Raw genomic sequence first — 21,618 nt, 5'->3', positions numbered from 1 at the left:
CCTGCATGAATCAAGATTTTCTCCAGCTAGTGCAATAAAATAAAACAAGGAAATAAATCACACTATTACAATAGTGCATAGATAACCTCTAAACCAACTGCACTTTTCTGTCCATTAAAACTGCCTCATAATTTAAACATGTTAACTGGTCATATATGAGCTTAAAAAAAAAAATCTTAAACTAAGACATTTATAACCTAACCTAAAATTAACAGAAATTAAGTCCTTAAAATCCACTTACTTTCTCAAAAATAAAAATTCACACATTGTAACACTGTCATTTGATGTCTTTTTCCCCTTCAAAATGCAGATATGTATTTCTGAAATAAGGAAAGTTAAACTTTGCCCTTCTATATCTCTAAATTCTCCCCAAATTCCTTCACACAGAGTATCTCAAATTTCTGTTAAGCATCCTTCTATATTTAACAAAGAAACTAAAAGCAGTGCTTTAATTTAACATAAAATCCAAAGAACCTAGTCTCTCCTAGTACTCATCTTATTTACTTTTCCCAAAACTACTAAATTCACCATCAATAATGGACTTTCAAAATATAATCAATACTGGAAAAAAAAAAAAAAACTTCCTACATTTTTTTTTTTTTAATTTATTTGACAGACAGAGATCACAAGTAGGCAGAGAGGCAGGCAGAGAGAGAGGAAGTAAAGCAAGCTCCCTGCTGAGCAGAGCGCCCGATGAGGGGCTCGATCCCAGGACCCTGGGATCATGATTTGAGCCGAAAGCAGAGGCTTTAACCCACTGAGCCACCCAGGCGCCCCCCCTACATAATTTTTATAAGGATACATAAAATTAAAATTTCTGGGAAAAAAATGAATTTCTGCATTACTACAAAACACCTTCCCACCAATCCTATAAATGCAATATGAGCTTCTAACAAAGGTCAAAAATTGAGAATTGTTTTTATAAGTTAGTGCAAGAATTAGGAAAATCATTTGAAAATGAAAATAAAATCAATCAATACTTGCCATGTTCCAAACACTTTACAAGTATTAAATGCTCATCCAATCCCCACAACAATCCATGAGGTTATTTTTAAACCCAATAACAGAATAAGAAACTGAAGCAGAGACACATTAAAGTAACTTCCTCAGTCACAACAGCTAACAGGTGGAAGAGCCAGGATCTGACCTTGAGCTGCCCCAGTCCAGAACCCTGCTCTTCACTCTCTTGCTATATTTCCTAAATAGTACACATGGTAGGAACCATCACTTAATAGGTAACAACAAAGAAACTGAAGATTTTTTTCATTCTGTGACACACCAGATAAAATAACATATAAATATTTTAAGCTGCCATTTTAAATCATAAGAAATAAAGACTGCTGATAACAAAACCAAGCAAATGAGATTTAGGAGATTTAAAAGGAGGAAACTCCTTTTAAATGATTTTGATAACTTTAACATAAAATATTACATGACCAATAAATTTAAGTATACATTCATAAGGAAATGTCTGACAAATACCTTTCAGAAATTAACTACAAATGCCCCCAAGTAATCAACCTTCAAAACACATGCTAGGTAGTCAAGTTGAGAGCATACAAACATCACACTTTACCTAGAAATGTGCCAACTTACCTAACCAGAACACAGCAGAGAAGTCACTAAAAAAAGGCCTCTTAACAATTAAAATAGGTACTCCGATATCCAAATATTGATGCTAATTTTCCTCAAGGTAACATTTACACACTAAGTAAGGGTATACTTAATTTTCCCCTTATGCAGAATTACAAATTTGAGTATAATTCCCTTGCAGAAAAATTACAGAAGGGAGGGTGAAGGGGGCACTAATCACAATGACAAACAACCAATTCGAAAGCAGAAAAATATTTAAGTAACTTCAAAATGCAAAGGAATCTAATCAATAGTCATATATACAATCCAACACATCCCTCAAGGCATCACAGTAACTGATGGTCACAAATGATGACCCTAGGCCATCAAGATGCTTAATTACATCCTGCATCCTATTTAAGACAAAGAAGAATTACATATTTTAGGATGATTTTCATCCGAATCGGTTAAAGTGGTTTTATAATTTGACATTTAAAGGAATGAACCCTCAAATATTCAGTAAACCCAACGCATCAATTAGAAAGGAATTCATATGAAAGTTCCAAACAGCAAAGGTTTTACTGTCTGGAGGTTTAAGAGCACTTTGTGTACAGAAGTTACCTGACAGACATAAAAGTAGAAAGTCTAGCAAAATACAGAAGAGCTAAGCGAGGATCTGTAAACACTGTGCTTAAAGCATTTCCCACAAAACATTGTGTGGGCAGAAGGTGCCACATCAGCAGTAGTCTGTATTTGTCCTACTTCTAAATCATTTGTTAGTTGCATGAATTATTAATTTCGGTTAACAGTGTGTTGATATGAAGAACACCAACTCCCAACTACAAAAAATGATAGAGTCCTCCTGATTTACTCTACAAAACCAGAGTTGGGATTATTCTTAGGGAACATGCTTATGCTCGTCGGTGGCACCAATTTATGTTTTATAATGGCACACACACTTCTTCTAGATTGTTTTTGATTTTTAAAGGATTAAGAGAGTGCCTATCCCACACTGAAATGTGTTATCAAAAGAACTGTTACACTACTCAACAAAACTCCCTTTCAAACCAGGCTGCAACATTCTGCTTTTTCTAGCTCCAAACAAACCTTTAAAGCACATAGTAAATAACATATAAGGCCTTGTACTTTTCTCTACTCTCGCAAGGAAGTCTAACTCCAAACAGGAAACAGCTTCTCAAAGGGTTCAACACTGAAATCCTATCAAACCCTAACAAAGTCCTCAGGAAGAGATTTCATATTTAAGTGCCAACACACTTGCCTAGGTAAAAACAAAGTAAATACGCAAGCTTCCCTATCCTTGGGACATCCTTCCCTTGAAAGTTTCAGCAGAGGGAAAAAAAAAAAAAAATCACCTTTCCGAACAAACGAAAAACTTATCAAATGGCCAATCTATACAATGCCTAGCAGAAGATAAAGAAGTTAAAAGTGCTACTTTGTCAAGTTTTTCCATCACCCTCCCCCAACCGACCAGAACGGGGGGAGGGAAGGTGGAGGCTGGGGAAGGGAGGGAAGTTCGGGCTAAGGTTAGCTGGGCAGTGGGCGAGGAGAGGAGACCGGGTGCCCCCTCCCCCATTCCCTCACCTTTCCCGAGAGCAGGAAGAGGTGGGGAGAGAAGCGCAGGAGAAAGCACCCGCAAGCCCTCCGACCAATTTCTCCGCGAAAAGAGCAAGGTGGAAGGCAGGGCGAGGAGGGGCGGTGGGAGGGTGCGGTGCTGCCGCGAAGGAGCTGATCCCGGTCCCTCCCTGCGGAGACCTAGAAGGGGAACCGCCTAGCCGAATCCGGCAGGTCCAGCCGGGCGGCGGGAAACGCCCGCGAGTCTCTTACCCATGCTGGGGGCTCCCGCGGGGAGAAGCCCAGCGCCCCCTGCTCCTCCTCCGGTTGATCGCGCGGCCGCACTTGCGGCGGGAGGCGGGCCCCGCGCTCCGCTCCTGCGCCTTCTGAGCTCAGGCGGGGCGAAGAGGCGCCTCCATCCGCCCGCGGCGTTCCCCGGACAGTCCCGTCAGCGCGGCCCGCGAGCAAGAAGCGACAGCCGCGGCTCCTCGCGCCTGGCCTCCGCCGAAGCCGCGGCGGCGGGAGAGCCCTCTCCCGGCGGTTTTCCCAAACCCCGGTCGCTACCGCAGCAAGCAGTGGGGGGAACCTGCCGCTGCGTCCCGGCCGCCGGCTCCCCCACGGAGCGTCAGCCGAGCTCCGCAGCCCGCCTCCCTCCGCTCCCTTCGACAACCGCCGTTCTAGAACGCGACACGGAAAACTGAGGTGGAGACCCCACACAGGCCGGGAAGGTGCCGGGAGCTGGACACGGGAGGAGGGAAGTCTCGCGAGAACCCCTCGTTCTCCCTGCCCCGCCCCCTACGCGTCTCGGCTCACTACCCCGCGCCCCAGCTGGTGCCAGGTGCGGTGACGTCAGGGCCGAGGAGTCGCACGCCACCCGCGGCCAGGTGCTGCAAGTTGAAGAGGAAGGAATCCGGAAGAACTGCGGCTACTCCCTCGCCTTGAAGTTCGGCGCAGCTGGGACGGCCGTTTTGTATGGTTTGTCGCCCCAGATGGATACAAAGTTTTTGCTCATACGCAAAGTGAGCCTATTTTGCCCCACTTTCCGCGGGGCCGATGCAGTGTTGCTCTGTGCAGAGCGGCAGTTTCTGGGGAATCTAACAAAACAGATGGCGAAAAACAGGCAGAGAGACAGAGACCTCTTTCAACCGCTTTCAACCCTCAGAGGCCCAGCTTTTCCTGGGACCCCGTAGTTTACCTTGCAGAGTTCTTAACGAATCACAAGCATTTGTTCGTGGGAAACACAAAGCAAAACCCTAGGCACACGCACACAAAAATTATATTTTACAGAAATAAACTTGGTTCATTTAGCCTCTGTCAGCTGACTACAACATCTAAATCCCTTTACTTGAGCAGGGGGAGAAATAATCATGATTTGAAATATTGCCAGGCATTTTTTCGAGCCTCAATATGAGGAAGGACATGGGATTACTGTAATCAAACGAGCATTTCTTAGAAAAGTTGGAAACAAGTATAATTCAGCCAGCTTCTTCCCCCTGCTGTTTAAATAGACCCAATTCCAGACAGATGTGTAAGAGCAACATTTGTTGACTGCCAACTACTGTGCCTAATGCTTTTTAAAGAAATTATGTCATTTAATTCTCAAAACTATGAATTGTAAGAATTATGAATCTAAAAACTAAAACTGTCTTGCTGTTTGGGTTCAAGCAGAACTGGGTTTCTGAAACTGCACAGCCATTTGCTTTTTTGTTGGATCTTGGGTACATTAACTGAACCTGGCTGAACTTCAGTTTCTTGAATCTGTTGAAAAATCTTTACTGTAAATCATACTGTTTGTCACATAGTAGCAATATTATAAATATTTATTCACACTATTACAGACCTGCTTTTTGCCATCTTTTAATATTTTTTCTTACAAAAAGGTTGCATATAATACCTTTATAACAACAATTGTCAATCATAATCAGAGCTGAAAAGGACAAAAGAAAAACATTTTAACATACATATGTAAATGAGGTGTACATGTTGGTGATATTGTATTAAAACTACAGCACATGTGCCCTTCCTTAGTCAACCAATATTTTCTAGCATGGTGTGAAATACTGTAGGAATTTGAGGCATACAATATGGTGATTCAACATACATACATTATTAAGTTGTTGCAGGGTTGCAGGGTACTTGTCTCACAGAGTCAAAGAATGAATCTCTTGGGCACAAAAGGGTGAAGTGAAGTGAAAGTGTAATAAGTGAAGGTGAGAACAGAAAGGAAAGAAAAAAACTCTCTAGGGTGAGAGGGGGTCCCTAAGGGTTGCCACTGAGGGCTTTTATGGTGGGTCTTTTATAGAAAACTGACGAGAGAACTTGACCTCACCACTGGTAGCACCAAGTTTACTTCCCCTTCAAGTTTGATAAATTTCTGTGGCCAGTTTGTAACTTTCATGAAAGTTTCTTGTGTATAACATATAAAACAAACAAGGTGGTCTCTTTCTGTTCCCTTAGCTCTGGTTTTGTTTGTAACTTTCATGAAAATATCTCATCTATAATATTTCTCCTCATCTGGGATTTTTGTGAGCCTGGTCAGTAGCCCCCCCTACCTATCTCTCCCTACCTAGCCCCACCTGTCCCTTATCAAAGTGAACAGCAAGATAAACTACTCTCATTCACCTTACAAAGTTGTTACAATATTATTAACTATATACTCTATGTTGTAAATTGCATCCCCATGTCTCATTTATTTCATAACTGGAAGCTTGTACATTTTATTCCCCTTCCTGTACTTTTCCTACCCTCCACCCTCTTCCTTCTGACAACTACCAGATTCTTCCCTGTATCTGTCAATCTGTTTTGTTTTGTTTGTTTTTTGGATTCTACATACAAGTAAAATCATACAATATTTGTCTTTTTCTATCTGGCTTATTTCACTTAGCATAATACCCTTCAGGTCCATTCATGTTGTCACAAATGGTAAAGTTGTATCTTTTTATGACTGAATAATATTCCAGGGTGCGTGTGTGTGTGTGTGTGTGTGTGTACCACATGTTCTTTATATATATTTTTATATATGTGTATATATATATATATATATATATATATATATATACACCCCACATATTCTTTGTCCATTCACTTATTATAGACACAGGTTGTATACCTGTGTGTGTGTATATATATATACATATATATACACACATATACATATATATACACACATATAAAAATACATATCAATATATATAAAGAAGATTTGTATGCCACATCTTCTTTATGTATATATGTGTGTATATATGTGCATATATGTATATATGAATGTATACATGAATATATGAACATATATATGTGTATATGTGAATATATATGTATATATATGTGTGTATATATATAGGTTATATATATATATACATCCCACATATTCTTTATCCATTCATTTATGATAGACACAGGTTATATCTGTATCTTGACTATTATAAATACTGCTACAATGTACATAGAGGCAAAATATCTTTTCAAATTAGTGTTTTTGCTTTCTTCAGATAAATACCCAGAAGTGGAAGTGCTGGATCACATGGTGATCACATGATGATGAATTTTTTTCAGGAACCTCCATAATGTTTTCCATGGTGGCTATACCATTTTACATTCCATCAAGTGTCCAAGGTTTCTTTTTTCTCCATATCCTCCTCAACACTTGTTAATTCTTGCCTTTTTTTGTTTATACTAGCCATTCCGACATGTATAAACCGATATCTCATTGTGGTTTTGATTTGCATTTCCCTAATGATTAGTAACATTGCATATCTTACCATGTATCTGTTGGCCATCTGTATTTGGTGTTTTTTGTAGAAATGTCTGTTCAGGTTCTCTGACCATTTTTTAAATTGATTATTTTGGTTTTTTGTTATAGTGAGTTGTGTGAGTTCTTTATATATTTTGAATATTAACCCTTTAACAATTATATCATTGTATATATCTTCGCTTATACAATAAGTTATTTTTTCACCTTGCTGATGGTTTTCTTTGCCGTGCAAATTTTTTGGTTATTATGTAGTCCCATTTATTTGCTTTTGTTGCCGTTGCCAGAGGAAATAAATCTAAAACAGATATTGCTAAGACTGATGTCCAAGAATGCTGTATATGAGTCCTCCTAGGAGCTTTATGTTTTCCAGTCTTTAATCCATTTAGGGTTACTTTTGTACATGGTGTAAGAAAGTGGTCTGAGTTCATTATTTTGCATATTGCTGTCCAGTTTTGAGCATCATTTCTTGAAGAATCTATGTTTTCCCCCATTTTATATTCTTCCCTCCTTAGTCACAGATTAATTGACTGTGTAAGCCTGGGTTTATTCCAGGACTCTCTGTTCTGTTTAATTGATCTAAGTGTCTATTTTTGTGAGAGTAACATACTGTTTTGATTACTAGAGCTTTGTAGTATAGTTAGAAATCTGAGATTGTGATAATGCCATCTTTGTTCTTTTTTCTTTAGATCACTTTGGTTATTCAGATCCTTTTGTGATTCCATACAAGTTTTAAGATTGTTTGCTACTGATATTTGCATCGGTGTACATCAGATGTATTGGCCTGTCATTTTCTTTTTTTGTGGGATCTTTGGTTTTGGCTTCAGGGCGATGCTGGACCTATAGAATAAGTTTGAAAATGTTCCTTGTTCTTTATTTTTTGAAATAGTTTGAAAAGGATAGTTATTAATTCTTCTTTAAGTGTTTGGTGAAATTCACCTGTAAAGCTGTCTGGTCCCAGACTTCTGTTTGCTGGGAGTTTTTGATTACTGATTCAATTTTACTGCTAGTAATCAGTCTGTTCAGATTTTCTATTTCTTTGTAATTCAGTCTTAGAAAGTTGTGTGTTTCTAGGAATTTATCCATTTCTTCTAGATTGCTTCATTCATTCACATATAATTTTTGTGGAAATCTCTTAATGATCCTTTGTATTTCTGTGGTATCTGTTGAACTTCTCTTTCATTTCTGATTTTATTTATTTGAGCCCTCTCTTTTTTCTTGATGAGTCTGGCTAAAGGTATTTTATTTATTTATTTATTTATTTATTTATTTATTTATTTTAAAGAACCAGCTCTTGGGGTGCCTGGGTGTCTCAGTTGTTAATGTGTCTGCCTTAGGCTCAGGTCATGATCCCAGGGTCCTGGAATCAAGCCCTGCATTGGGCTCTCTGCTCAGGATGGAGCCTATTTCTCCCACTCTCTATCTCTCCCACTCTCTATCTCTCTGTGTCTCTCTCTGTCAAATAAACAAACAAAATCTTAAAAAAAAAAAAAAAAAAAGCGAACCAGCTCTTAGTTTCATTGATTTCTTCATATATTTTTAAATCTCTATTTCTATTATTTCTGCTCTAGTCTTTATTATTCTCCCCCTCTATTAATTTTGGATTTTGTTCTTCTTTTTCTAGTTTCTTCAGATATAAAATTAGATTTTTTATTTGGGGGTTTTCTTGTTTCTTGAGCTAGGCCTGTATCACTATGAACTTCCCTCCCAGAACAGCTTTTTTTTTTTTTTTTTTTTTTTAATATAGAACTGCTTTTGTTTGTCCCATAGGTTTTGGTTGTTGTGAGTCAATTGTCATTTTCCTCAGGTAAATTCTCTTTCTATTCTCTCTTTGATTTCTTTGTTGATTCATAGGTTGTTTAACCTCCAGGAGTTGGTGGGGGGGGTTGTTTTGTTTTGTTTTCTTTTTTTTTTTTAATTTATTTATTTGAGAGAGAGAGAGCGTGCACAAGGGAGTTGGGGGAGGGGCAGAAGGAGTGAATCTCAAGTGGACCCCCCCACTGAGCACAGAGCCTGACAAGGAGCTCTATCTAATGACCCTGAGATCCTGACCTGAGCTGAAATCAAGAGTCCGATGTTTAACCAACTGGCCCACCTAGGTGCCCCCAGGAGTTTGTGTTTTATTCCTTTTTCTTCTAATTGATTGCTATATGTATACTTCTGTGGTTGGAGAAGAAGCCTGATGGGTTTTCAAATCTTCTTAAATGTATTGAGACTTGTTTTGTGGCCTAACATGTGATCTATCCCAGAGAATGTTCTGTGTGAGTTTGAAAAGAATGTGTATTCTGCTGGTTTGGGGTGGTATACTCTGTATATATCTATTAAGTCCATCTGGTCTAATGTATCCTACAAGGCAATGTTTCTGTATTGATTTTCTGTCTGGATGATCTGTCCCTTGATGTAAGTGGGGTGTTACAATTCCATTCTATTATTATATTACTGCCATTTTCTCCCTTTATGTTTGTTGATATTTGCTTTATGTATTTAGGTGCCCCTATGTCATGTGTGTAGATATTTACAAGAGTTAAATCCTCCTGTTGGATAATCTCTTTATCGTTATTAATGTTCTCCTTTGTGTCTTGTCACCGTCTTTGGTTTAAAGACTATTGTGTTTGATATCAGAATTGCTACCACAGCTTTCTTTTTATTTCCATTTACATGGAATATCTTTTTTCCATTCCTTCACTTTCAGTCTTTGTGTATCTTTAGATCGGAAGTGAATCTGTTGTAGGCAACATATATATTGGTCTTGTTTTCTTATTCATTCAGCTATCCTATGTCTTTTGATTGGAGCATTTAGTCCATTTAAAGTAATTATTGATAGATAACTGCTTATTGTCATTTTGTTGATTATTCTGGTTGTTTTGTAATTCTTCTCTCTTTTTCTTTTCTTCTCTTGCTCTTTTCCCCCAGCAATTTGATGAAAGTCCATGGTGTTATATTTATATTCCTGTCCCTTTATTTTTTTTCTGTTTCTATTTTAAGTATTTGGTTTGTGGTTACCATAGGCTCATATACAATATACTAAGTATATAGCAGTCTTTTTAATATGGTTGACTGCTTAAGTTCAAGCCTATTCTAAAAACACCACATTTTTACTCTCCTTGCCATGTTTTATGTTTTTGACATATTTTACATCTTATTATTTTGAGTATCCCTTGACTAATTATTGTAGATTAAGATAATTTACTGCTTTAGTATTTTATCCTTCATACTAACTATGTAGGTTATTTTACTATACCTTATACTATACCTTTACTATATGTTTACCTTTACCAGTTAGATTTTTTTCTTTCATAATTTTAAAATTTCTACTTATGGCCTTTTCTTTACCATTTAATGAAGTCTCTTTAACATTTCTTGTGAGGTGTTTGGTGTTCATAAATTCTGTTAGCCTTTGCTTGCCTAGAAAACTCCTTATCTCTCCTATTCTGAGTGATATTCCTGTGGGGTAGAGCATTTTTGGTTGTAAGTTATTTCCTTTCAGCCCTCTGATTGTGCTGCCTTCTTTTGGCCTGTAAAGTTTCTGCTAATAAAACAGCTTAATACTCTTAGGGTGTTCCCTTGTACATAACCAGTGATTTTTCTCTTGCTACTTTTAAGATTCTTCAACTGTTAACAGTTTGATTATTATGTGCCTTAATGTGGTTCACTTTGGGTTCATCTTATTGGGAACTCTCTATGCTTTCTGGACCTGGATGTCTGTTTGCTTTGACAGGTTAGGGACATTTTCAGCCATATTTCTTCCCACAGGTTTTTGTTCCCTTGCTCTCTCCTTTCTCCTTGGGACTCCTATATGAATGTTAGTGCTCTTGATGTCCCAGTGGCCCCTTAACCTATCCTCATTTTTTATTCTTTGTTATTTTTGATGTCTGATTAGGCGATTTCCACTGCCCTGTCTTCTACATTGCAACCCATTCTTGTGTATCATCTAATCTGTTTGTTGATTCTCTAACATATTTTTCATTTCAGTTATTATATTCTTCAACACTAACTGGTTCTTTATATTTTCAATCTTTTTGTTGAAGTTCTCACTGTATTCATCCATTCATCTCCCCAGTTCAATGAACATTTTTATGACCATTACAGTAGACTTTATCTGACAGATTACATATCTCCATTTTGTTTGTGGTTTGGGGTTTTGTTTTAGGTTTTTGTTTTGTTTTTTTGAAATTTTTGTCTTGTTCTTTCATTTGGAACAGATTTACCTGCCTCTTCATTTTGCCTAACTCTCTGTGTTCATTTCTATGCATTATGTAGGTCAGTTACATCTCCACGTCTTGAAGGAGTGGCTTTATGCAGAATGTGCCCTGTGAGACCCAGTAGCACAAACACCCTTGGTCATCTGAGCCAGTGTCCCAGAGGTGTCCCCTGCGTGGGCTGTATGCACCCTCCTATTATGGCTGGATCATGACTGGTGTGGACTTGCTGTCATGTGAGGCTTTCCCTTGCTGTGGCTATCTGGTAGGCCTAGCCATGACTGCTATACACATGCTGTTAAATACAGCTAGCCCTGAGCCTGTGTGGCTGAGATACCTATAATGGAAACTATTTTAGCCATGACTGATGCAAGTGCACTGTTGTGCAAGGTTGGCCTCCTGCCTGTCTGCCTGTGAGGCCCAACTGTGACAGCCCTGGGCTTGCTGGAGGGCAAGGCACGCCTCCAGTATGACTGGCTGCAAGGTCCAGGTATGACTGTTGCAGGCACTCTAGTGTGCAGGGCTGGGACCCAAGTGTGGGAGCACTTGGAGGGACCACTGATTCTGGCCAAGGCCTCCCACAGGATGTGGTAGGGCAAGGGAGCTGCTTGAGAGGGGCTCCAGTGCCAGCTGAGTTTGCTCTCTGGGTATAGGAGGATGCAGAGCCACTTGGGAGGAATGCTGATCTGGGTTAGGTAGGTTGGGTGAAGCAAGTCCATGGGGGAACACTGGGGCTGGCAAGTGGTGCTAGCACAAGAGACAGAGGGGAGAAATGGCACCCACTTAGTGCTGGGCCAACTAGGTAGAAGGGAAGTGAAAAGAAAATGGTACTTCCATTTCTGAAGAACATCCTAACAGATCCCTGCCTCTTTTGCACATGCCCTAAAATCAGTCAATGGTTCTCCTTCACATGATACCCAGGGACCTTTCAAACTGTTGCCGTGCAGTGAGTGACATTGTGTGTGGGCCCTTTAAGAGCAAAGTCTCAGTTTCCTACTTGCCCTCTGACTCACCTGTCAGATATAAGCCATCATAAGCCCACTGGTTTTCAAAGCCAGACTTTATGGGTGCTTGTATTCCCAGTGCAGGTTTTCTGAGCTGTGGAGCCCAATGTGTGATTTGGACCCCTTGCCCCTCAGGGCCTCTTTGGTTATGAAATACCTCCCACTTGTGGGTTACTGCACCAGGCTGTGAGTCTGGACTGGACTACATTTCTACCCCTTCTATTCATCTCCTTGTGGCTTTTTTAAATATCCTCACTTGTGTAAGATCTATTCTGTTAGCCTTCAGTTCATTCTCAGAGATAGTTGTCCTATGTGTAGTAGTGCCTTTTGGTGTGTTTATGGAAGGAGGTAAGCTCAGGATCTCCGTACACCACTCTCTTGATCCCCTACTCCAACAAATACTTGCTGAGTATTATGCTCACTGTCCCCTGCCAAGCAAACAAACAAACACAAGGTGATGTACAGCCCTTATACTGCAAGGTTTGTATTTTATCTGGGAAGTAAGACATGAACACGTCATTTATTAAAAGTATGAGGTAGTGAAGGTGAAGTGCCTGAGAATTTAAAGGAAAATAAATTACCATAACCAAGGCAAGCTTCAGAGGGATGGTATGAATGGAACTAAACTTGGAGGAAGGCAGTAAGTTCAGCCTGGAGGAGTCTTAGAAGTAAGGAGTGGAGACAGATACGCAAACAGACTCTTCCTGAGTTTAAAGAAGTCTATGTGTCTCCAGCAGCCCATAAGAAAGTAAACAATTTAAAATTTGAAAGAATAAGGCTGGCGAGAGGCAAAAAAGAATTCATGAAAGGAGACAAATATAACACATAGAAAGAGAACAAAATTCTTAGGTCTCTAGGATGCCAGACATTCAAGAAGAAAGATCAATGAATAGAACTAAAGAGAGGTTAAGGAAAACAAACAAAAGGAGATTGGATTTGATAATAATACCTTCAAAGGTATAATTTCAGGATATACATGTAACAATATAAGATAGATGTAACTATATGTATTCAGAATATATACAACAGTAAAGTTAGAAGTCAGTGAAAGGTTTCAGTGGCTAAATGATTGGTAAGAATGTGGAGACCACAGGTAGATAAGGAAACCAAACATATTTTCTTAACCAGGAGTCAGGTCACATGATCTGCCAACAAGATAAAAACATTTACAATGAGTTCTATCCTAGAAATTTCAGGATCTGTTCTATTTCCATAATGAATCATGTACTTTACAAGTTTGAAAATAAAAATACACCAATCATTTTTCAAATTCAGAGGGCAATATCACATTGAGGTAATTGTTGAGGTCTTGGATCATAAAAGAAATGAGAAGGGAACAGGACCTGTAAGAAGGGTTAAGAAGTAATCACCATCCCAGAGTTGATGCCATCTTCCAAAGGTAAAGCCAGAGGGAATCCCAATAGAAGAATGAAATCTAGAAATTAATTTTTTAAACTTAACAAAATGGCATGTTAAACTATGTTCTAAACTTTCAAGTACAAAACATACGTAACTACGTGGCGTTCTCTTCATCTTATGAGTCTCACTCCCCCAATGAGACCTTCAAAGTAGGGCACTATATTTTATACTTTAATGAATCAAAACAGACACACACACACACACACACACACACACATTTTAAGCTGGCACTCAGCTCAAAACCTTCCTTTCCTCAGCAATCACTCTTAATTGGAGGATGGAAAATATGGTGAAAAGATAATTTCATACTTACCATGTATTCAGATCTAACCTCAGATACCTTTTAGCTAAAAACAAATAATCTTTCTATGTTTATTTTCTTTATTGTTAACCTTATAATGAATTAGGTTTTTTCTATCCATCTGTCTTCACCCTTCTTTGTATTCCTAGACAAATGGACTAATACCACAATAATCATTCACTTTTTTATTTCTGCTGAATACTGAGTATGTTGATCTGGTATCAAAAAGAATATTATAATCTCAGTGAAAACATAACTTCAGACCAATGTAACTCACTCAACTGCTATCATTCTTATCTAATTTTTTCTGAGAAATTTATCAAAAGATATCTGTATTGAAAAAAATCATCTACCTTCTTTCCTTCTGGTCAAAACTGTTCTAACAGAATAAGGAAGCTTATTCTGAAGGAAATTAAATATTAACTCGATTGTGTTATTTTTAAAGCATTCACTTAGCTCAAATCTTACAGGCAACTAATTTTGTTTCTTCTTTCTTAGTTCCACAGTGCTAGATTTCCTGGCCAGTTTTTGTATTGTTATCTTGTTTTGGTTTGGCTAGTTTAGTGTATACTTAAGCACAAATTACATCAATGTATAACCTGAATCTTAAAAGTCATTCTTTAGAAAACAGTTGCAGGAAATAATAATCTCAAACACAATGCTTATACTATGAGGTCATTGAAGCTAGAAGACCTCCCTGCTCCAATTTGTGACCCATCAGCTTGCAACAAAATCCTTCTACTCTGTTAGCAGTTTGGGGGATGTACTCAAATGTCTGACCATTTTTAGCACCTTTCATTGTTGCACATTAAGAAGAAGTTTAGGGGCACTTGGGAGACTCAGTTGGTTAAGCATCTGCCTCCAGCTCAGGTAATGATTCCAGGGTCCTGGAATCAAGCCCCTCATTGGACTCCTCGCTCAGCAGGGACCCTGCTTCTCCTCCTCCCTGCTGTGCTTTCTTACCATCTCTGTCGGTATCTCCTTCTCTCTCCCTCAAATAAGTAAATATAATCTTTTTTCTTAAAAAGAAGTTTAATTAAATACATGGTGAGCCTATTCAAATGAGTTACCACTTTGCCAACTGAAACATCCTTTTAAATAATGTTATTTATACTTTATTCAGATAGGAGTGTTGTCACAGAGCTGGTATATGATAGGTAGGTCACAGAGCCTTGTAGGTTCTCAAACTTGGTCTCTTTCAAGAAGCCTTACTTTTTCAAAATGGTTAAAGCTAGTGTCTCTTGAAGGCCCAGATATTTTTAGTAGTCCCAATGACAAATACACTTGTATTTTTCAAGTTTCAGGCAATTCAGTTATTCACAAAATATTATGTCAAGAATTTCTAGTCATGGGCGCCTGGGTGGCTCAGTGGGTTAAGCCGCTGCCTTCGGCTCAGGTCATGATCTCAGGGTCCTGGGATCGAGTCCCACATCGGGCTCTCTGCTCAGCAGGGAGCCTGTTTCCTCCTCTCTCTCTGTCTGCCTGCCTCTCTGTCTACTTGTGATCTCTCTCTGTCTAATAAATAAATAAATAAATAATCTTTAAAAAAAGTATAAAAAAAAAAGAATTTCTAGTCATGAATACTCATTCGTTCAACTCAACATTTATTGATCACCCATTACAACTCTGTCACCCATTACACCCATTACAACACCCATTACTGCTCTGTCATAAATACAGAGATAGAAAATGTATTATGTGCCCTCAAAAGAGGAAGTATTGGGGAGTCTTTAGAGGTACATTGAAATTGCCTGGTAAGAAGGACAAAGAAGAGTATTCAGAGTGCCAAGTCAATAGGCAAGTATACAGTTGAAAACCTGGGATGCCTTTTAGAGGCAAGACTCAGGAAAACAGATTCAACAAAGTGCTCCATGTATCATAGAAATGATTTAAGGTCTTATCCTAGAAATTACGGGTACTTAATGAAGGATTCTAAGTAGATAATTGATTTGCTTTTTCGTACATATCTATGGTCACACACAAAAGATGGGCACATCTCAAAAAATTTAATATAAAACATTTGGTTCAATAAGTGTTGATTAAGTATCCACTACCCTTGATCAATTATGCTTTCTTCTACTATAAAAAATGTCTAAGTCAGGAGCCTCTGGGTGGCTCAGTTGGTTAAGTGTCTGCCTTCAGCTTGGGTTGTGGTCCGGGATCGAGCCCCACACTGGGGGGCTTCTCCCTATCCCTCTGCTTCTCCCCCAACTTGTGTTCTCTCTTTCTCTCTGTCAAATAAATAAGTAAAATCTTTTAAACATTTTAAAAATAATAATGTCTAAGTCAATATAATATATAAGGCACTGTGTATTTTGGCACTGTAAGAGATATAACACAGTAAACACAGACTTGGCCTATAAGAAATGTGATTTCCAGCTAAAAGTCTAAGATATGCTTAACTGTTTTGAATGTATGCTTTTTTAAGTAAAATCCACCTTATTGAAGAGAATCTGCGTTTAGAATCATCACAGCACAGACCAGTAAACATGGCACATTCTCCTATCAGTAATGTACTTGCAAGTATTCTTATTTAGATCATTTTGCAAATTTGAAGCAATAAATACAAATGACCTTTTGCCCAATAATCAGAAATGATATTTGTACTTATCCCAAGTTCCTCCACCCCAGGGTAGCTTTTTGAAAAACAAAAATATTAGTCATCCATGTTTTCAGCCCTTGTGCATTTATATAAATGACAGAAGAGTTTTTGTGTCTGTTTGTTTAACAGTAACCCAAGGGCGCTCTCCATAGATGATTCTGTCTATAATCATTATCCCTTGGGCATTACCCTTTCTTCATCTGGCCCTAATGTGACACGAAGAAGCACTCATCAACCTGTAACTTTTATGTCCTTCTGCCCACCTAGCCAAGAATTATTTCCAAAACAAGATGTGGAAATTTTATTTCAAATCCCTTAGAATGCAGGTGATGCCCCCTCTGACACTGGAACTGTTAAACTACCTGTTCTCGTATTATTTTGCTGCCTAGAATTAAATGCCTACCAAAGCAAAAGAAATTCATGAACCAAGACGTTCCCCTCTGCACCTTACTGAGAATTCACATTCCGTTCTGCTGGTTTCTGGATCAGGTCTCTAGGTTCCCTAGACGGGGCTCCTAGCAGCTCTCCTCCATATCTTTGTCAGCTCAAACCTCCTTCCCCAGCTCTGCCTTTCCCCACATCTCCTTAAGTCTCTGAGGGCAAGTTCAAGTCAAACACAATATACTTCCACCTGCTTGCTCCTGAGGCTTATACTAGCACCTCCACTTTACAACCAGGGAAACTGAAGCATTCTAAATGATCTCCTACACCCTCTGCCTACCTTCTTTACAGGACTGATTCTTCTTTGACATGGGCTGTGTCCTCTTTTTTACTCTGAACAGTCTTATCTCTAATTGGGATGCTTCACAATTTTGTATTTGGCCTATCTTTTCTTCACCCTTAGTTTCCCAGAGTATATCTTCCTCCTTTTCCATTCTTCCCCACCCTTTCTGTCTACTTTATACCACATCTTTTCTAACTCTTTAATACTGTTCTGGGGTTGTCAATCCAGTCTGCCCGGTCTAGTGAACCTGACATAGGTAGCCTCTTTGACCTCCTAACCCTCCCTCACCATTAAATATCTTTTCAAAGAAAATATTGAGACTGAGACTATTTCAAGGTGACAGTTGTTTACACATTAAGAGCATTTAATCTCAGTGCGTTCCTTACAATAAATCAGTTAGGTGGGCAATATTATTTCTTATTTCACAGTGTTGGCAACAACAGCATCATTAATAACAGCTAACACCGTCTGACCATTTTAAGTCTTAGGCAATGACCCACACACTTCATATATCTCATCTGACATAATACCCACTGCAAGGCTATGAACCATACTATTATTATTCCCATTTAGAAGAGTAGGAAACTAAGACCAGTAATTATCTTGCCCAAGATCACATAAATATTAAGTGGCAGATCCTGAACTAATTCCATAGCTAATGTTGCACCTTATCTCAAGTCAGTTTGCTCCTTGAGCCATGATTTCTTCTGTTGAAAGAGGTGGAGGAAAGAGAGAAAGGGTAAGAGGAGGATCTAAAGGGATCTTTCTTCAATTATCTGTTGTAAAGATCAACCAGGAAAGGGCGTGGCACAGAGTAGATAATTGATGCTAATTTCTTTTCCCATCTTTAAGCATTCATTGAAGTCCTGTATAAGGTGCTTACATAGATAGATGTAGAGAAATGATAAAGGAGGCATCGTGGAGCTTATGATCTAAGGAAGGAAGCTGCTTTCCCAAATACACAATATAAATCATCTATATTAATTCTCACATGCCACCTGCTATATGACTTTCTCTTTTTTTTTTTAAGATTTTATTTATTTTTTATTTGACAGAGATCACAAGCAGTCAGAGAGAGAGAGAGGAAGGGAAGCAGGCTGCCTCTGCTGAACAGAGAGCCCGATGCGGGGCAGATGCTGGATCATAACCTGAGCCGAAGCAGAGGCCGTAAGACACTGAGCCACCCAGGCGCCCCGCTACTTTCTTAAATGTGTTCTCTTCTTCCTCATAAACACTGTCCTTTTATTTCTCCTAAGACATTTGATGTGTTTTCTTTTGTAATACAACTTCCATTTCTTGTGATGACGGTGATGTCCTTGAAGACTGGGACTCAATGCCTTACCTATGTTCTGCGTTCTTGCCAACTGTTAACACACAGGAGGTACTCGGTAACGATGCCCTAAATTTAACAATAGAAAAACAATGCAAAATTATTTCTCTGTGTCCTCAAGATTTCAAATCAAGGAACTATTACTTCAGTGGTTATATCAGATTTTCCTTCTTACGAATGCTGTCTTATAAATGAGTTCTTTCGCCACTCTTCAACAAACTGTTCCTGGAGATGATTAGCCAAGATGTGATTGCCTAAGCTAGATCCTTAACCAAGTGGTCCCTTATCTTTTTTAGTGAAGGCAACCCCTGTTAAAGAATTAGAAATCGTTTTAAGTTCATTTTTTGCATACCTGAAACATCAGAAATGTTATCTCAAAAAACCCTGAAGAAGTATATTCAGAATAAATGCATTCCATTTATTACAAGGTCGTCTTTTTTTCTAAGAATTATGGTACTGGAGGGAGTAGTGAAATAAATCATGCTGATAGTGTGAGAGAAAAGCTTGGCATAGCCTTATCTACTCCGTAGTCCATCCCGGAGCAGCCACTCCCAGAGGCAAAGTCTGGGTTCCATCAGCGGAGCTTCTGCACAGACATGTAGTTGCATTTCTTTGCATGAAAGCATGTTCTCTTTCCATCATGGACTCACCACCTTATTCTTCAGGGCTTAGCTCTCACCACTGAAGAGTATACAGAGAATGAAGAAATCCAGGTAGTTACAACACTACAAGGTTGAGCACAAAACCCATTCAGGAGTCATGACCTGCTGATTAGGAAGTTAGTCACTCCCTGCCCACTACCCGTGTGCGGTTTTACCTCAGATCAGGTTAGAAAGGAGAACCCAGAATTTGGAGACAGGCTTAGTGTTTCAGAATCCGGTTAAACAGAGCATTTACAAAGCAGAAAGATGCTGTGATCACCATGCAGCAGAGTTTTGTTGCAATACAAAGCAACAACTATGCCAAGGGAAATAGCCTTGTAAGAATTCCCATTTCTTATGTAAGTCCACTCTCTTCCTCAAATGATAGTGTTAGTTAATGGGTCCATTTGAATATTGTTTGAAACAAAATGAAAGGGAAAGGAACTTCATGGCAGACACTTTGTAGGGACAGGAATTGAAAGCGCTTGGGGACGGTTTCCTTTGTGGGGGAAGAACCCTGAGAAAGAGGAACTCTCTAAATAAATTTATTGAGAGAAATTTCAGATAATAAGAGGACTGAGAGGGAAGCTATCTCATTCATTGATTTATTGATTCATTGATTCATGTCGAGAGGAGAATGAGTTTATTTAAGATTTTATTTTTTTATTTATTTGAGAGAGAGGCATCAGTAGGGGGAGAGGCAGAAAGAGAAGGAGAGGGACAAGTAGATGTCCGCCAAGCAGGGAGCCTAATGCGGGGCTTGATCCCAGGACCTGGAGATCATGACCTGAGCTGAAGTCACTTAACTGACTGAGCCACCCAGGCACCCCAGGAGGAGTATGTTTTAACTGTGACTCAGGATGACATTTTTTATGAAGTAATAAATTGAGATCAAATATATCAGTATAAATTTAAAAATCAGCCTATTCTTTTTTTTTAAGATTTTATCTATTTATTTGACAGAGAGAGATTACAAGTAGGTAGAGAGACAAGCAGAGAGAGGAGGAAGCAGACTCCCTGCTGAGCAGACAGCCTGATGCAGGGCTCAATCCCAGGACCCCGGAGATCATGACCTGAGCCGAAGGCAGAGGTTTAACCCACGGAGCCACCCAGGCACCCCAAATCAGCCTATTCTTCAATCTTTATTTTAATCCCATCCACATTCTTATGGTTTTCTTTCAGATTATGTAAAAAATATATTTGTACAAAACTCAAACAATACAAAAAAAAATGTGTAAAATAAAAGGCAAAGGTCTCAAAGAATCCCATATTTCAGAAGAACCACCATTAACAGTTTGATTTATATTAACTGGAATTTTTGTTCATGTTCTCACATTTATATAATTTATAATTATACTACACATATTGCTCTGCAACTCTACCTTTTCAGTCCATCCATAGGCATATTTCCATGTCAGTGCATTTGCTTCCATATCAAGTCATTGCTCCAAGTGATGCATTCCATTTTTTTTTTTTTGGACCGTGACCAAATCTATATTAATGACCTTTTGGATTATTTACAGGTTGTTTTATTTTTTGGGGTACTGTAAATACTGCCTCGGTGAATATCTTTTGTCTGTTTTTGCACACTTCTGTGAGGTTTTTCACAGATGTGGCACAGATAGATCAAAAGCCATAGAAAATGTTGTCTTTTTCAACAATTTACACAGCCATCAAAACTGAGTATTAGTTTAAAAATTTAGTCTACAGGAGACTAAAGGAGGAATATTGTTCCCTATTGTTTCAATTTATATCAAGGAGGCTGAGAATCTTTTTAGATCAGCTACATTTATTTCTTCGTCTAAAAATTGCCAGCCCATCAAGACACAATCTCGGTTCATTTTTCTCTGTTTGTCATTTATTATTTTCTAACTGATTTCTAGGAATATGGGTACTATTTCCGGTATTCATTTGCTCTTAGATACATCTTTTGCTCTTAGATACATTCATTTGCTCTTAGATACATCATTTGCTCTTAGATACATCTCTCTTTTTACCATTGGCATGTATGGGTGGTGGGGAGATAATGGCATGCTGACCGGGGCAGACTGCTTTCCCAGTTGGCGTCCAGCTGAGTCTGGACAGTGAGAGTCCACCTGATGGAAGGTGTGGAAGGCAAAATAATGGCCCCTCCAAGATGCCTAGGTCATAATATCTGAAGAACATGTTACGTTACATGACAAAAGGGAATTGAGTTGAGATAGAATTGTGTCTGCAAATCAGCTGACCTTAAAATAAGGAGAGCATCCAGGGTTATCCAGGTGGGTCCAGAGTAATCACAAAGATCCTTAAAATTGGGAGAAGTAGCTGGAAGTGGAAGAATCAGAGGTGGCACTATGAGAAGAATTTAAGTTGGAAGGGGCCATGACTGAAGTCAGGTGACTTCTAGAAGCTGGAAAAACCAAGGAAACAAATACTCCTCAAGAGCCTCCAGAAAGAAATGCAACCCCACTAACATCCTGTTTTTAGCCTCCTGAGTCCTGTTTCAGATCTAAATATCAAACTG

At 38.9% G+C, this 21,618-nt stretch overlaps 1 protein-coding gene across 1 annotated transcript in view; it reads right to left on the bottom strand.

The window, feature by feature from the left end:
• The window catches only part of CD2AP (CD2 associated protein), a 141,280-nt gene extending 137,151 nt beyond the window's left edge, over nucleotides 1–4,129 (bottom strand). The window contains exon 1 of the mRNA XM_082729733.1: nucleotides 3,418–4,129. Coding sequence (XP_082585859.1) covers nucleotides 3,418–3,421 — 4 coding nt within the window. The 5' untranslated portion in view covers nucleotides 3,422–4,129. The remainder of the gene's footprint in view (nucleotides 1–3,417) is intronic.
• Between the last annotated feature and the right edge of the window lie 17,489 nt (nucleotides 4,130–21,618).

This window comes from Mustela nivalis (assembly GCF_964662115.1).
Source record: "Mustela nivalis genome assembly, chromosome: 5".
NCBI lineage: Eukaryota > Metazoa > Chordata > Mammalia > Carnivora > Mustelidae > Mustela > Mustela nivalis.
This window is presented reverse-complemented; position numbering and strand designations above follow the sequence as displayed.